The 18,098-nt window shown below is 39.1% G+C and overlaps 1 protein-coding gene across 2 annotated transcripts; it reads right to left on the bottom strand.

Annotated features, from left to right (window-relative positions):
- Nucleotides 1-3,126: 3,126 nt before the first annotated feature.
- LOC146649793 (uncharacterized) lies at nt 3,127-9,572 on the bottom strand. Of its 2 annotated transcripts, XM_085387342.1 has the most exons (11): nt 9,516-9,572; nt 8,487-8,584; nt 8,191-8,325; nt 7,802-7,950; nt 7,565-7,701; nt 7,377-7,470; nt 7,121-7,241; nt 6,785-7,002; nt 6,521-6,704; nt 6,161-6,285; nt 3,127-5,989 (listed from the first exon to the last, which is right to left on the bottom strand). In XM_085387342.1, the coding sequence occupies exons 2-11, from the start codon at nt 8,578-8,580 to the stop codon at nt 5,654-5,656; spliced, it is 1,593 nt and encodes a 530-aa protein (XP_085243468.1). In that variant the 5' UTR covers nt 8,581-8,584; nt 9,516-9,572; the 3' UTR covers nt 3,127-5,653. The 2 variants fall into 2 exon arrangements, with proteins under 2 accessions (XP_085243468.1, XP_085243467.1); XM_085387341.1 differs by lacking the exon at nt 8,191-8,325.
- Nucleotides 9,573-18,098: the final 8,526 nt, after the last annotated feature.

The raw sequence follows: 18,098 nt of genomic DNA, 5'->3' as shown, positions 1-18,098 counted from the left end.
TAGTATATGTCATGGTTCTTTCAACTCTTCCATAGAGTCCAGTGTTAAAATGGCTCCTCAAAACATTCAGCTATCAGCATCCACACTGCAGTTTCTTCAGAAAATGCATTTTCTAGTTCACAATTATTATTAATCTTTATATTCATATAGCATTTTGTAAAAGAGACGGTCAAAGAGCCATGGGCTTCAGACCCTTGGTTTGAGCTTTTCAGCTAGAAGAAGAACGCTCTCAAAGCAAGTCAGAAAAAAAACAAAACATAATTGAATCATCTAATCATTAAAATGCAGTTCATTTGAGGGAAAACTCATTTGAAAGTTTTTATTGTTAGTGGCAGCTTTGAAAAATGTATAAGTACTGTGTTACAAGTCAGCGCAGCTCAGATCATTTCTCAGATCAGCTGCAGGTTCTCACATTGTTTCCTCTGCTGTTAATGTCTTCATTCACTTTATTTTCTTGCAGATACGTGCAGAAAACTGCAGGACTAAAATATGGCATCATATCACACCTAAGCTAAGCTGTCTCAGACTTGTCAACAGGGAAACGTATGCTTCACTTTAATGGGATTCTGCCCAAGTGGTGCAAGTAATCTGTCATATTTTCACATGCTTGCAATTACCCCCTAACCTCAATCATGTAATTGCTTACTAAGTTTCCCAGACAACAAGTAATCTCTAAAACTTCTTCATTAGCAATTACACATGGCTGGGAAATTGTGAAGATATTTCTGGAAACAGACCCTAATGTTTGCTGACATTGATGTGCGCAAGAAGGGCAGAGGGATTGCAGTGTGCAGCATTAGCTGTGGGTCACAGGCTGGACTTGGCTCATTATTTGGTCTTTGACACCATGCAGAGCAGCGCACCTCGCAGAGACTTTCACCGGCTGTGTGTCCATCAAAATGTGCTGGCATCTGACGAAAGGTTCGGGTGGTGGAAGCTGTAATGGAGTTGGAAGGACACAAAGGGAAAGTAAACGGACATCCAGTAATTGTACTGGCAGTCTGCTCAGACCTGATGGAAGCAGTCAATAATTTGTTTAACAGCTACCAGGAGACACGAGGGGAAAAGCTGCAAACTTTGTCACTTTATGTCTAGATTGAAAATAAAGTTTTACTATTTCATGCAGATGGAGAGTTGTGGGGAAGAAAAACCCTCAAATAAGTGAAATAAAGTAAAACTTTGATGCACACCGCAGCGTTGCAAACACCTGAATGCTCCAAAGCAAACTGCCAGAACAGCTGCTTTAACAGAGGTGCTCGCGCTTACTGATGATCAGTTAATCAAGTGCATTTGAATAGCCGCACCTGGCTGCTATTTACCCTCTTAATTCTAGCGGAAGCAGTAAGGGTGTAGACACCTTTTTCACATGCCTGTATATAAGTGATGGGTATAACTACTGCACACTGCAGGACCCTGCAAAATGTCTATTTCAAGGTAAGTCTGTCCTAAAACCCTCTCTCTTCTGTTCTTATTTGTTTTCAGGCTTAAATTTAGTGACCCAAACTACCCTTGTGCTCTTAAAGGGTATTAAAAGGTCAGCAATAAAGCCAGGGGCTTGACAAAACGCTGACGTAATAGAAAACACGCACATAGTCATCTTAATAAAGGAAAATAAGGGTGAAAAATAACAGTTTACATTTCTTCAGTAAAACATTTACAATGACGTCAGGAAAGTTTTGGTTTCAGTTTGTCAGAAATCTACATGCCATCTTATTTTAATCCTCTTAAAATATACACTTACCAGCCACTTTGCTGAATACACCTACGACTTTGGGCATTAGTTCTCTGTGGCATCAAATCAACGAGGTGCTGGAAACACTCCTCAGAGATTTTGATCCATATTAACACTATAGCATCACACAGTTGCTGCAGATTTGTCATCTGCACATACGTGATGGGAATCCCCACATTTGAATTTTGTGACGTGGCTCGTTATCGTGCTGACAGCAGCTGTCACAATCTGATCGTCACAGAAGAAATCAAGACTGATCAAGCTTTTCCCCAATCTTCTATGTCTAATTTTGGTGAGCCCTGTTTTTAGTAGTCCACCTGTTTCAGGGTTTAAAGTGATGTGTAATCATAGAATCTCTTCTCAAAAGCTTAAGCTTTCACCCAGAGAACTGCTGCTCACTGGATATTCTTCCTTTTTCTGATAATTCTCTGTAAACCCTGGAGATGATTATATGGGAAAATGTCATATTTGGTCTAAAGTACCACTCTGGAGTCAGTCTCAGCATGCCAAAGAAAGTTTTTAATAGATTTATTGAAAGGCAACCAGTTTCTAATATTGAGTAAACGTGACACTTGAGACTTTGGTTTAGCAGCAACGACACAAATAGGAGCTCTGTGGATGAGGACAAGAAAAGGAACTCTGAGTTTTGCAATAAAAGGTGGAAGTTTAACAGTCTTACTTGGTGGGGTGAGCGACTGAGGCTCAGGTTGGGGCTTTTGGTGGAAAGTCTAGTTTCTAGAAAGGTGAGGGGTGTAGTGGTGGAGAATGGGCATGTTTCAGGTAAGTCTTCCCTCTAACAGGTACACAGCAAAAACTGTAGTGTTGAATCAACTCCCACAGAGTTGATTTTAACATTTTTTTCAGGGTTTATATAGCTCCACACTCTACAGAGTTGAATTAACATTTTCAAAATAGTTAATTATTTAACACTTTGTCAGAGTTCCTTCTTTAACTCTTAAAACTGGGTTAAATTAACACTGAGCAAATTATTATTAACACCATGTCTGAGTTAATTTTTAACTCTTAAAACCGGGTTAAATTAACACTGAGCAAATTATTATTAACACCATGTCTGAGTTAATTTTTAACTCTTAAAACCGGGTTAAATTAACACTGAGCAAATTATTATTAACACCATGTCTGAGTTAATTTTTAACTCTTAAAACCGGGTTAAATTAACACTGAGCAAATTATTATTAACACCATGTCTGAGTTAATTTTTAACTCACCAAACTGGGTTAAATTAACACTACACAGATTGAAAACACTACTTTAACTCTTTAATCTTTTATTAAGGTAGTTTTAATCCCTAAAAGAACTATTTATGTAATAGATTAACATAACTTTTTAACGACAACAAGTACAATCATGAGAATAATTTCAAGAAAACTGTACATTGTCCAAAAACATTTATTATCATGCTTCTTTTTCCCAGAAAGTGAATCAAAACATAATAAATGAAGATATAATGTACAAACTTTCATCTGCAGCACTGTATGAGTTTTGAATATCAAATGGTCTGTGACATTTGAGTTCAGTTATTTTTATGACACACCGTTCTTCAGTTTGTACTACTTTGATGAACATCACCATGCATTCAAAGTTTTCAGTAAAGAGTTTGTGTGTCAACAAAAAAATGTCATTTTCAACCATAAGTGTATCAATTATTTGACAAAAGACTGGCATGTCTTCCTCCATTGTACTGCAAACAACGAGTCCAGCTTTGTACTCTACACCATCAATTTTAACCCAACTTGTTGAGAAAACATCTTTTGATAATAGCATTTCACTATTGGCCACACTTTCACCTCTTAAAGAAAATGATTTAATTGGCCCAAACTCCTTCTGTTTAAGAGAAAAGGTTTCCCAGTGATAAGCAATGGCCATCTGATGCCGTTTAGCAAGCGATTTGGTGAGGTTTTTGAAATTTTTGAAATAATCTTTGAACAACTTGTGCTTAGCTTCAAACCTCATACTCCACATATACAGTAAAGGGCCAATTTTTCGAATACAGGATGGGTAATGAATCATAAAATGATGCTTAGGAATCAAGTTTCTGTGTGGATACGTGTGCTTAAATAGTTTGTGGTGGTCAATAATCAAATTCTTCAAATATATAGTCATTCCCAGAGTGAGACAAGGTGAAAAAACAATGTTCATTATTTGAAGTAACAACAATAACAAATTCCAGTGTCTGTTCCCTGCAGGAATAATGTCACCAAACAAAAGTGGGATGTTTTTCACAAGACAGAATGTCTGGATAGAGTTCAAACCAATGCTATTGCCAGCACTGTCCAATATGATTTTAGTGGGCCGGTTTTTTCTTTCTAAAAATCCATAGTCAAAACCATAAATCCTAGAAAGCAAGTTCTGTTCTGATATGAAGTGTTGCGTAAGATACTCAAAAAGCAATTTGACCTCATACTGAGCCACACCTTCAAGAAGGTCATGCATTATATCAAATGAGTAGTTATTGCAAATATGGTAATACTGCAATGAATTGAGTGCAGAATTTCTTTTCAACCCATACAGTGACTTCAATTTAGGATCTTCCCGAAGAGACTGGCAATGTATGTCAAACAAATCTTTCCCACGAAGAATAATTTTAGGATCATCCTCACTGTACACCATTTGACAATCATTCTTCTCAATCAAACAAAGGCGACAGAAATGACGGCTACTGAACGACTCATTAAAACCAAGAATTGAGTGCATCCCTAGGTTATCTCCAGTGATCTGTGATATTGTGCCATATACCTGCTCATCAGAAAATGGAAGACTTAGCCCTTGGCTTTCCAGTTTTTTGACATCATTTATCAGTGGTTCCAGTATAACATCAAAACCATACTTTTGCAGATCTGGTGTGTGGAAAAGTGACACTAAATGAATGTTCATCAAAATGGAATTAAATTTTGGGGGCAAGTTTCTTATAACAAAATAAATACAGCCAATTTTGTGAATTCCGCGTTTAGAGCCAAGAGGATTGGCTGTTTCAAAGTCATCATAGTATAGCTGAATTTGTAATGCATGCCTTTTGGCTGAAAACAAAGGGTGAGTTTTAAAGTAACTTCCATCACAAAAGTCATGATAAGCATCAGGCTCTGAGCTACACTCTCTCTGCAGGAAAACACAAATCTCTGGATTTCTAAACATGAACTTCAAAGACTCCAAAATAGGTACATATATAAAAGTATCTTTCACAGGTACTTGATCATAAGTACCAAACTTCTGATTTCGCCTGATGTCATACCTCACTCCAAGTGTTATTTCTCTAGGTTCTACAACTCCCCATTTTAGATTGAAGTATTTATTTCGTTTCCATTCTGTGTTCAGATTGGTGAAAGGGTTTTCAAAATTTTCAAAACATTCATTTATTAAAGATATGCTGGAGTCCTTTGTGGGTAACGCAGAAAGAATGGCCTGCTTTGCTTCTGAGCGAAGCTCACTTGTTAATTCCTCCAAATCGCCTACAAGTGAGGATACTAAACTGTTAGAAAGGCCACTACCCTGCAGTTTGGCCACAATGGATGCACAGATTTCTTTGGATGAATCCCTTGTAAGTACTGAATCAATGCTCACTGGAACACTGGAAGAACTAGACTCTGGAAGAACACTGGGAGAACTGTGAGGAAGATAAGAGGAATTAAACTGGTCCTCCAAAGCAGGTGAAACTGTATCATTAGAAAAAGAAGCAATGGCTGAAGTTCGATCATTGTGGTCAACATTGCTGTGAAAACTGAGGTGCTTCCTAAAGCCTGCATAAGTTTGGAACTGAAGCCTGCAGCCTGGCTGCCAACAACATAACTTAAACTTAGGTCCAGGATAATAACCATGTTCACCTCTTAAATGTGAAATCAGCTGCTGACTGCTGAGATAAGCTCTCTTACACAAAAAACATGTCAGCATTTTAATGATTTTTACTTAGGTTGTGAGAAGAATTTCCTGGTTAAGGATTTTGGCTCTCAAGTCACGCACTCTTGGGGACTCCTTCATTTTCCCCATATCAATATTGTATACTGTTGTCTGCAGAAATGTGTAGAAATTCACAAGTGCAGCATCATAAGACACATTGAACACAAAATGAGCTTTAAGAAGCTCATCAAATGCCCCAAGGGAGCGGCTGGCCTGGCAGGGGATGAGACGCTTGTCTATGGCAACATAGAAGCTGTCGACCTTCCTCTTCTGGCGCCCAACAGCCAGGAGGTATGGCTGCTGACTCTGCTGATTCTGGAGATGCTCTTCCAAACTGCAGCAAGACTGGAGTTGAGACAAAGATACTGAGCATTAGACACAGGAGCAAGTCAGAGATAATAGCATCACAGAAATGAGTATGTAAACCTCCTTTGTAAGCTCAACTGTAATTTGTTTCATTCACCTCTTAACCAGTGACATGACAACTTATGACAAAAACTATAAATATTAAATTACCTTATGAAAGACTACAAGTCTCTCAACAGCATCAGAGGCGCTGATTTTTTGATACTTTGGTCCTCCTGGGGGTGGCGGAAGTAGATGTAACAGTAACAACAGGGAGGCCATGTCTTGGTCAAAGGCTGCGGCCAAAGAGTCACAAGAATCAATTGACAGCAAATCTTTCAAATGCAATTTTTAAGGAGAACTAGAAACACTTCCTAAGAAAGTTGAAATGTGCTGTCATAAACATTAAACTAACAGCTAAAGAAAACTGATGAAGCAAAGCTAACAGGTGAATGAATTGGTATTTATTAATAGAATCCTGATGCTATTGAACTTTAACTGCTTATAGCAAATCATATTTAACAAACTCACTTGCTGCCTCATCAAGATCACTTCCTGGTGGACTCTCTGCTGACTGCACCAATTGACGCAACTCTACTGTTGAGGTGAGCTGCTTGGCCTCTTTGATGATTTGATACCTAAAGATTGGATCCCATTTCTGAAGCAGCCTGGTAGATATCTCATCATCAAACAGGAGAGTGAAGTCTTGATTCACCTTTAAGAAAGAAAATCTACTACTGCCACATTCATCTTGAAATTTAAAGTGATATTAAAAATTCCACTGAATATTCTCACCAATCCTCTTGTATCCAAGAATCTTGGGAAGATAGACAGGATATCAAGACTTTTGTCAGGATCATTGATGACCTTCTGACGATGCTGAAAGGTCTCTCTCATCTTCTGGAAAATCAAGGAAGTGTCGGATGTATGTTTCAGCAAAGAGATGGCCTCCTGGCAAGCATCTCCATCAAGCTGCATGTCGACATTAATGGGCCTTTGGTAATTTGGGCCCCCTGAAGAAAAACACACAAACATAAAAGCATAGGTGCTGATCAGATAGGTAAATGAAAACAAAATAGTATCTAATGTAAATGAGCACATTATCTAGTTTGTGGACACTTAATTTCTTACCTCCTTGAGTAAAGCCAGTGGAGCTACTTGGTGGTGCAGATCCTCTTCTAGTCTTTCTCTGTATCGTTTTCAAACGCCAAGAAATGTATCCAGTGCTGCTTGCAGCATCATAGAAGTGTTCCTAAAATGTAAATACATTCAAAAATAATGTGTTGTCAATCTGAAAATTTTTAGAACTTAAATGTCAAGACACACAAATCCCAATGATGCACAGCATGAAAATTATGTAAACAAAGTGCAATAGTAGTGACTATACATAGCCTTTCTTGGAGTATGGGTCTTTCAGGGATGGGAACAATGTCACTACCCCTAGCGCGTACTGTTCTCTAACAGCTTTGGTGGGGAGGTGCCTGAAAAACGATTTTAAATTAACATGCTTAAGTAATGGCAAAATAGTAACTTGTATTTAAAAAAAAATAAGATGCACAAATAGAACACACATACCCATGGCAATCAATCATGTGAGCCACTATTATATTGACCATTTTTCTTCTGGTAGCATCTGTTAGAGTTTGTGTTGTGTGATATTCCTGGAGAACCTCTTCACCACCTGAATTGGTTCCAAGTACACCTTCAATTAACTTGAGAAAAAAAAAGATGCAAAAAGTGAGGAATAGCTTTTCTACATATTAAGAATAATGAAGTAGAAAAAATACTATGAGAACTGAGTTTTGTCACAACCTTTTTAGCAGATGCTGCATCAACAGTACCGTCAACTCTTGTTTTCTTCCTGGGACCCTCATCTAGAAGTATAGTTGATGTACTTGCATTTGAGCTGAAGCTTGAGTCAGAACAATCAGATGCAGAAGACAAGGAGTAATCAGAAAATTCTAAAAGGAAAAAACAACATTATTCTGTAAGGTGTAGAAAAACAAATCTGGCTGCAGATTTTTAACTAACAAGGCAACATCACACTGCAGACCTGACTCATTTAAATTAACTGATCTCAATGTTCAAACAGCTGATTGGTCAAATTGTGTGCTCCTGATTATTTGGAACAACCAGCAGCCACGCAGCCACACAGCCCTTCCCCATGTCTGGTGTTGAGCTTGCCCCTTTAAATTTCTCACCATCACTTGAGAAAACTGTTAGGACCACAGTGCCTTGGCTGATAAGATCACTGAAAATCACTTCATCAACTTCTGTCCCTGTTGCATCTTTGTACACTACTTTTGCATCAGGTGGCAGGCAAAATCTCTCGATGACTGGAAAAGATAAGATATATCTGAGTGCACCTTTTAAGTAAACTGTTCTTGCCTCACATTCACTAAAGTGATACACCACTGTATGATTCAAGAGACTTGGCGAAACGCCCTACAAAAAATTCTGTCCCCCCCAACTAAAATTAGGTAAGATATAAACAAACCTTTTTCATGAAACTGCATAAACTCAAAACGCCCATCAACCTCTTCCAACTTCACATACTTCTGCTGTTGGCAGTATCGAACCTGGACCAGCATTTTACTGGGATAAAATAATAACAAAGATGGCATAGTATTTGACATTTAGAGCAATTCAAGCACAAATGATTAAAACACTGACATATACCGTACATGGTGATTAATACTGACCATGCGTTTGAATTTCACTGCAATAACATTTAATGTTATCAAATAAACCTGTGTCTGTCCATGCAGGAGTCCAATTGATACATAACACAATACAAAATACACGTTAATCTATGGTGTAGTTTACACCAGACACGGAGTGCTACGAAGCGATTGTTTCGGTATCTGGTCTATTTTTTGCGTGGGCCACGCATGTTCCGCAGGAAGTTACACCAAGACACACAAGACAATCCAGGCAATTTTGAAGATAAAAGCTATTCTCCAAAATAAAATACTGCGATTGACAAATGCGATCAGATTTGTGTATGAAAAGAGACAATAGAGATGAAAATGAACACATAGCAAAGGAGGGGACAGCCTAACTGACTATGTTTGGGGCGGGTGTCTCAAAGGGAGAAGAGAGTGAGACAGAGAGAGAGACAGATTAGAGACAAGTCAGCGATGAACGATGTCAAAGTAAAAGCAGGAGTGACTAAAACAAGCTCTCTTCAATTATTTTGGGATGTTATTTACTTATCAATTGTGAAAAAATTACTCTGAATAAACAGAGAAGCAAAAACGCTCATGAACTGGCGTGGAGAAAGACGTGTCTGTGTGAACAGGGGAAAAGCTGAACGTGGCGCGGCGCTTCCACGTGCAGTGTCTACCGTCACTTACGAGTAAAAAGACTGCAACATTAACATTAGCATTGGAGGCTAAATAGAATTTTCGACACATCTCCTCCTCTATTAAAGCTCGTTTTCAGCAACCGAACACCAAGAAACATCAAGAAAACCTCACTGCGCCGATAGAATACCGTGAATTTTATATAAGTTTGAATAACTTACCGTTTGTGTAAAATACTCCAAGCAGCACGGCAGGCATCCACCACGGTGTAACCAGCAGAAGCACATGGAAAATCAGCCCGGCAGAGCAAACTATTAATTGATCCACGGGTTTACCTGGGCAGAAGCCCAGGGGCCTACCAAGTTAAATAACTCTCTTCAGAGTTCATTTGCTTGGACTTGAATAACACTGTTTAATAACTCCAACACTGAACACTATTTGAATCAGAATGTGTTAAAATGACACTTTGAGAGTGGAAATCAACTCTAACATCTTTAACCCTGAAATTTTAACACTCCAGTTTTTGCTGTGTAGGATGACAGATTTCTTTGAACCTGCAGGAGCAAAAATTCTGAAATAGACTAGGCTGTTTGAGACCAACATCCATGCCACGTTCAGTCATAAATCACCTTTCTTCCCCATTCTGGTGCTAGATTTTCTTAAGCAGGTCATCTCAACCATATCTACCTGTCAAAATTCACTAAGTTGCTGCCATGTGATCAGCCGATTAGACACTGAACAGGCTGTTGAACAAGTGTGCATTAAAAAGTGGTGAATGTAAGTTTAATTTCCAAAATGAACAGTTATGCAAACCACCTCCTTTTAGCTAGACATGAAAATTAAAAAAAAAAAGGGTAATTAACGTATCATAGCAGCTATGATGATGTTTTGAGGTTTTTCCTGATTTTTACTAATTTTTTTAATGATTTCCTGCAGATTTAAAGATGCAAGTAAAAAAGTAACAAAACGCACTAAACAGTCATTTCCAGGACCAAAGACGAATTAAAAAGAGCAAACTGCACATGGCTACAATAAGGGTTTGTCTGCCCAGTGAGCAATTTCGATTATGAGTAGAAAGAAGCCTTCCCCGTCTTCATTGCCAGCTCTGTCACAGTTAAATGGTTTGCAAACATGGAACATTTCTGACATGGAAACAGACACATTCAAATTAGAAAGACACATTTCTGTTTTCCTTTCGGACTCTTGAGCCAGTCAGTTTTCAACAAAAAACGTTAAATTGAGAGTGCTTCCAACTCGCTGAAAGCTTCGAGCTCACCTACGGTTTTGAACTTGTGATCTCGCTACGCTAACAAGTCCCGAGCTGTGATCACAAGAACCACGTGGGCTTAAAACGCTCTAATGTGTGCTGTGAAAATGGTGATAAATGGGAGTGACAAGAGTCATTAAAACATGCCCACTGCTTCTTTGTTAAACTGTTACGCTTCCCTAAGTGCCCTCGAGCTAAAAGGCCCAAATGTGTTTCAACTAGTTTTGACTGAATAAGGGCAGCGAGTTGACCTTTGCACAAAGTAGAGGTATTTAATTATTGCACGATCACTATGTGGGTTAAAAGTAAATGTCATAAGCCAGTCTTTTTCTGGCAGATCCTCCACAGAAGTACACGCTTCACATTCTATGTTTTTATTTTTTTCATCAATCATTAACAAGAAAAAGGATCCAAGGTGATGTATATTTAAATAGAGATTAGAACCAGCCTCATCCAAAAGCTCAGTTTACATTAATTTATTTTAACTGCTCTGATCTATCGTTTTCATTAACACCTACTCCTACTGTCAAAAAATAATGTATACTACTGTGGAGTCACTGGGAGACTACTTTTAAAAGCAAGAGAAATGTTTATTGTGAAATAAACTCAGAACTGATGGCTGACCAGAGGGTGTAGTACAAAGAGAGATTAATGGCTTAGCAAGCTATGTTGAGCTTAAGTGAGAGTTTCAGTCTAAAATTGGCTGGAAGCACTACATTTTCATTGATTACAGACAATATACTTTCCTTCCTGCTACAATACATTGTGTATGAGCAGCTTGTTAAGCCGTACCTTACTAACGCCACCAAAAGAAGCTGTAAAGAAGCAGTTGTAAAGATAAAGTGCCAACTGTGCATTGCATTGTCATCCCTTATAGATGTGTTTGTACTTGCTTCTAATCTGCCGCTAACCTCGCTTTACGCTGCTGAAATTGCAGCTGTGTTCCCCATATTGCTCTATATTTGTTGGTGCTGAGCAGGTAAAATGGTAAATGATGTGCACTTATATGTAATTGCTTTAATGTCATAAAATATAGATCCTTTTAAACGTAACAGCTGATGGCGAGTGAGGACTGTCCCTGACAAAGTTAACTGTAGCATTTATCAGCTACAGAGTCACATGCTTTTCCTCAAAGGTCAGTGGAGGCCAGATAAGAGATAAGAGGGGAGTGAATATTGGCCATGATGGTCAGGTTGTCAACATACTGTGTATAATTTGGTTAACTTAGATATTTTCTCATGACATTTACAATCTACATCGTAATCTACTATTACAAGTGAATACCTTTGTTTTAGAATTTCTGCACTTATTTTGTGAAATAGGTTCAATAAAATTCATGTCTTTTACTTTGGGGCTTAAAATACAAAGCAATTGGAAAATAAAGCAGGCTGTATGGTTTATTTTCTTTTAGCAAACACTGCAGTAACGTAACAAGACTGCCCACTCTACCTGAACCAAAGCTGCCCTGCGTATTGCACGGATGTAATGAATTTGTTGGCCAAGAGCCCCAAATTGGAGAATTTAAATCCGCTTCAACACCACAACATTTTTAAAGAACCAAAATGAGAGCTTTTCCAGTGGAGCACTCTTTTTAATTATGTTTCACCTTAATGTTTTCAGACAGTTTGCACAGGATTTGAAGCAAAACATGACGCTAATTTCAAATAACAAATTTAATTAAATTTTTTTTTAAAGAAATTAAAAATATGAGCTGAAATATCCTGAGAAGAAGAGTACAAAGAATATTGCTGTGTGGGTTTTCTACTGCAAACAACCAATTTCAGATTGAATTACTCCACTGTAAGCATCAAACTATTCAGAGATCCATCGTTAAGGTTGGGGTAAAGTCTAACATGGTTAACATTTGCCATTTCAGCTAAATGACTCAGTCTGTGCAGGAGTACCAGAAGCTTTTTAAAGGAGTTAAAGCTGCAATTTGTGAAAACGTTCTTCTTTTCTGAGATTTCTCACTTTTTCATCACCATGTAAACCCTTTACTTCCTGCTCGGCCTCTGAGTATATTCAGGCTTACTTAATACCCAGACAGAACAGCCGATCACATGGTTGTTCAAAACCAGAAAAAAAAAAACATCAAAGACTAATAACATCATTTAAGAGGTGTGCTGACGAATTAGTGTCTGCTGTCTGACTTCGAGTCTGCTCTGTAGTAGTTAATGCTCCCAGCCTGACAATAGGCAAAAATTAGTCTGCCAGATGGATTATTCTGGCTCTATTAGCATGACGTTTAGAAAGTGCAGAGCTAAGAATCTAATCAACGATGCCATCAAGAGGGACAGTCCAGGCCACTCTGCCGCTAACAAATGGGATTCTGGCTGTGATGAAATGAACAGTGCATTATTCTTATCAGAGCAGATGGTGCTTACAGGATGCAGTCCTCACACAGCCGTACAACGAGCTCAACAAATCATGGTACAAAACTTTATGGATTTATGCAGTAGGTTTGTTTTTCTTATTTTGATACACAGCGGTGTGAAAAAGTGTTTGCCTGCTTCCTAATTTATTATTTTTTGGATGTTTGTCAAATGTAAATGTTTCAGATCATCAAATAAATTTAAATATTAGAAAAAAAGATAACACAAGGAAACAGAAAATGCAGTTTCTAAATGGTATTTTTTATCAAGTGGAAAAAATCCAAACCTACATATTCCTGTGTGGAAAAAAACGATTGCCCCATAAACCTAATAACTGGTTGGTCCACCCTCAGCAGCAGCAACTTGTACAGCGCAGTGGAGGAATTTTGGCCCACTCGTGTTTGCAGAAATGTTATAATTCAGCCACATTGGAGGGTAAATTGAATCAAGAAGCTGTTTTTTCCCCCTAAAAAACATAATTAGTGAAAATCAGTGAGGCACAGTATTATAACACTCTATAACCAAAGTTAGTATCTAACAGGATACGAAGTGAAGTTTTTAGCATCTCAAAGTCTCATCTTTTTCATGTTTTACTTGATTTTATGGCTGATAAATTTCTTTTAAAATACACCAAGTGGTCTTCACTGATATATAGACTCATGGGAGACTTCATTGAGTACAACTATCCAGTTGCTTGGTAATGCTAGTATCTAATCAGCCAATCACATGCCAGGCACTAAATGCATTTAAACACATAAACATGGTCAATTAAATCTGAAAGTTCAAACAGCCGATTGGGGAAGAAAGGTGACTTCAAATTTGGGACTTCAAATTTGCCAGTGGTTTGGATGGTCAGGTAGGTTAATCTGAGTATTTCAGAAACTGCTGAGCTGTTGGGATTTTTCAACAAAGTTATTATTTACAGAAAATGGTCCAAAAAAGACAAAACATCTAGGAAGTGTTCTCTGGGTGAAAGTACCTTGTTGATGCCAGAGGTCAGAGAAGAATTGACCAAAAGCTTTGAGCTGATAGGAAAACAAAAGCAATTTAATCAACCAGTTGTTGCAACCAAGGTTTGCAGAAGAGCATGTGTGAACTCACCACACGTTACACCCTGAAGCAGATGGAAAACCACACAGTCCACTAAGAGCAGGAAACTGAGGCTACAGTCAGTTTTATTTATATGGCACAAAATCACAACAGCAGATGCCGATTATTAATTCATACAGGTTCACCAGAACTATAACAATAAAAGATTGTAAAAACGTTGCCTGGGGTCCGTTCTTCGTACCTCGCTTACTACATCCAAGATCAAATGACACATCCAAGATCAAATCATCGCGCCAACTTTGAGCTCGCTATTCCGGTTCTCCGAACACACCTGTTGTTGACGATTAGTACAGCTGGATGAAGTAATGTGAGATCACTGGGTGGCTTAACAGGGGCTACGCATCGATAGTAGAAACATTGATCGGCAACCCTTTGATTGGTCGGCGAAAATGTCGAAGGAGCGCGCTCGGTATTTTTCAGCAGCAGAGCAAGAACTCTTGAGTGAGGGATTTCAGGAGTTTCAGAGTTTAATTAAAACGCAAGGGAACACTGCAAAGTCTGCAAAAGCAAGGAGAGAGGGCTGGCAGAAAGTTGCTGACAAATTAAACTCGTAAGTAATTTAATAATAATAATAATAATGGATTGGATTTATATAGCGCTTTTCAAGGCACCCAAAGCGCTTTACAATGCCACTATTCATTCACTCTCACATTCACACACTGGTGGAAGCAGCTACGGTTGTAGCCACAGCTGCCCTGGGGCAGACTGACAGAAGCGAGGCTGCCATATCGCGCCATCGGCCCCTCTGGCCAACACCAGTAGGCGGTAGGGTAAATTTATTATATTATATTACATTATATCATATTACATTATATTATATTATATTATATTATATCATATTATATTATATTACATTATATCCTCTTTCACATTAGAGCCACAACAGGACCCACTAGAACATGGGAACAAGTAAAAGTGAAATATAAGAATATTCTACAGAATGGTAATATTTATCACTTATATTGCTTTTAGTCTCTTGAAAAGAGACCCTGAAATAATCTGTTTGTTTATAACAGCAACCAAGAAAAGGGCAGAGCAAAAAAAGACAGGTGGTGGTCCTGCACCCCCTCGTCAACAAGTTGGTTAGGTAAATAATACCCTCACGGGAAAATCGATATCTCTCTATGAACACACTGTCGCGCTGAGCTAAAGGATCCTGTCTATCCCGCAATATACGCTGAATTCTGAAAACTCTCCTTATCAATCTTGCACCTTCCGCAATGGGTGGCTCGCGTATACGGACAGGACATGGCTGCGACAGACTTCCCAAATCCACCTTCGCTTTTATAGCCGTGGTCTCTCATCTTGATTACACGAAGTAATTTACTATTACAACTCTAAAATATGAATTACAGTGGGGCAAAAAAGTATTTAGTCAGCCACCGATTGTGCAAGTTCCCCCACCTAAAATGATGACAGAGGTCAGTAATTTGCACCAGAGGTACACTTCAACTGTGAGAGACAGAATGTGAAAAAAAAATCCATGAATCCACATGGTAGGATTTGTAAAGAATTTATTCGTAAATCAGGGTGGAAAATAAGTATTTGGTCAATAACAAAAATAAAACTCAATACTTTGTAACATAACCTTTGTTGGCAATAACAGAGGTCAAACGTTTACTATAGGTCTTTACCAGGTTTGCACACACAGTAGCTGGTATTTTGGCCCATTCCTCCATGCAGAGCTTCTCGAGAGCAGTGATGTTTTGGGGCTGTCGCCGAGCAACACGGACTTTCAACTCCCGCCACAGATTTTCTATGGGGTTGAGGTCTGGAGACTGGCTAGGCCACTCCAGGACTTTCAAATGCTTATTACGGAGCCACTCCTTTGTTGCCCGGGCGGTGTGTTTTGGATCATTGTCATGTTGGAAGACCCAGCCTCGTTTCATCTTCAAAGTTCTCACTGATGGAAGGAGGTTTTGGCTCAAAATCTCACGATACATGGCCCCATTCATTCTGTCCTTAACACGGATCAGTCGTCCTGTCCCCTTGGCAGAAAAACAGCCCCATAGCATGATGTTTCCACCCCCATGCTTCACAGTAGGTATGGTGTTCTTGGGATGCAACTCAGTATTCTTCTTCCTCCAAACACGACGAGTTGAGTTTATACCAAAAAGTTCTACTTTGGTTTCATCTGACCACATGACATTCTCCCAATCCTCTGCTGTATCATCCATGTGCTCTCTGGCAAACTTCAGACGGGCCTGGACATGCACTGGCTTCAGCAGCGGAACACGTCTGGCACTGCGGGATTTGATTCCCTGCCGTTGTAGTGTGTTACTGATGGTGACCTTTGTTACTTTGGTCCCAGCTCTCTGCAGGTCATTCACCAGGTCCCCCCGTGTGGTTCTGGGATCTTTGCTCACCGTTCTCATGATCATTTTGACCCCACGGGATGAGATCTTGCGTGGAGCCCCAGATCGAGGGAGATTATCAGTGGTCTTGTATGTCTTCCATTTTCTGATGATTGCTCCCACAGTTGATTTTTTCACACCAAGCTGCTTGCCTATTGTAGATTCACTCTTCCCAGTGTGGTGCAGGTCTACAATACTTTTCCTGGTGTCCTTCGAAAGCTCTTTGGTCTTGGCCATGGCGGAGTTTGGAGTCTGACTGTTTGAGGCTGTGGACAGGTGTCTTTTATACAGATGATGAGTTCAAACAGGTGCCATTCATACAGGTAACGAGTGGGGGACAGAAAAGCTTCTTACAGAAGACGTTACAGGTCTGTGAGAGCCAGAGATTTTCCTTGTTTGAGGTGACCAAATACTTATTTTCCACCCTGATTTACGAATAAATTCTTTACAAATCCTACCGTGTGGATTCATGGATTTTTTTTTCACATTCTGTCTCTCACAGTTGAAGTGTACCTCTGGTGCAAATTACTGACCTCTGTCATCATTTTAAGTGGGGGACTCTTTATGAGTTTTATTTACCTTAGCAAAGGGTCAAACAACAGTACATACAAGAAGACAGCAGTAAGCCTAAAATATTTACAGAGACAAGTTATCTTCTGTGGTCACAGAAAACAATTGGAACAATTTTTGTAAAGAAAGGCTTTTATACACACATTTACAGTTACAGGGTGGCACGTCACAATAACCAGGTCTTAAAAAGGACAACTAACTATTCATGTCAGGATTAATATTAATAATTTAACCTCAGCAGGTACAATTTTTAACTTTGTGTAAACAAAAACAACCCCACCTGCCTAAGCTGTGTTTTCAGTGCTATTTTGGATGCTAGCAGGGTGCAATGGAGAAAAGTGACGTCCAAGCCACAGAGGCGTCTGTGGATTTAGAGGACTTTCCAGCTCCGCTAAATCCCCTGAAGTGGACATCAGTGTGCTGGAGGACAATAATGATCCCTAGGCAATGCAACAGGAATCAGCTGAATTGAAGAACTGTCCAGCCAGCTCCAGCCGTTGTTGAGCCAGATGATGGTCTGAAGGGGAAAGAAAAGTCTTGGTTGTGATCAAACCACTAAGTAGTTTTAGCCAAAATGACACACTCATGGATATAATGAGGATTCATTGGGATTTAAAAATTTTTTTATCTTCATTTCATTGATTCCCAACTCACTGTTTTGGTCCTGGGGAGGCCCAACAAGGTGTGTTGTCAGTGCTACACCCATACCAACTTCGGCTGTTTCATAAGTTGCATGTTGAAATGTCATTGAGCTTCTAAGTACTGAGGTGTGTGCATGATGGGTAAAAAGCACTAAAGGCATGAATGTGTGTGTCAATGGGCGAATGTGGGCTGCACTCTGAATGCTTTCAGAGAAAAGCACTGCACAAGTCAGTCCATTTACCTTTTATCTCTGACTAGAGGACGCTAACAAGCATTTAATCTACACCCTCATATCGATAAATCGCAGGTAGTTGAGTCAGTGTGAGAACAGGCCTTGTAAGTTTCAACATTGTTTAAGTCTTGAAATGTGAAACTGTAGATACCTGGTGGCAAAGCCAACATTAACACCAGCATCTCGGTTTCATCAGAGTTTACATCTAGTCCGCAGTACCTTTTTCAACGGGAAAATCACTAAATTATAAATGAGGA

The sequence above is a fragment of the Rhamphochromis longiceps genome, linkage group LG17 (genome assembly GCF_057381845.1).
Source record: "Rhamphochromis longiceps isolate RC_006_pf linkage group LG17, R_longiceps_female_GT1.1, whole genome shotgun sequence".
NCBI classification, from domain to species: domain Eukaryota; kingdom Metazoa; phylum Chordata; class Actinopteri; order Cichliformes; family Cichlidae; genus Rhamphochromis; species Rhamphochromis longiceps.
Note: the sequence above shows the minus strand (reverse complement) of the source record. Positions and strands in the feature narration are given on the sequence as shown.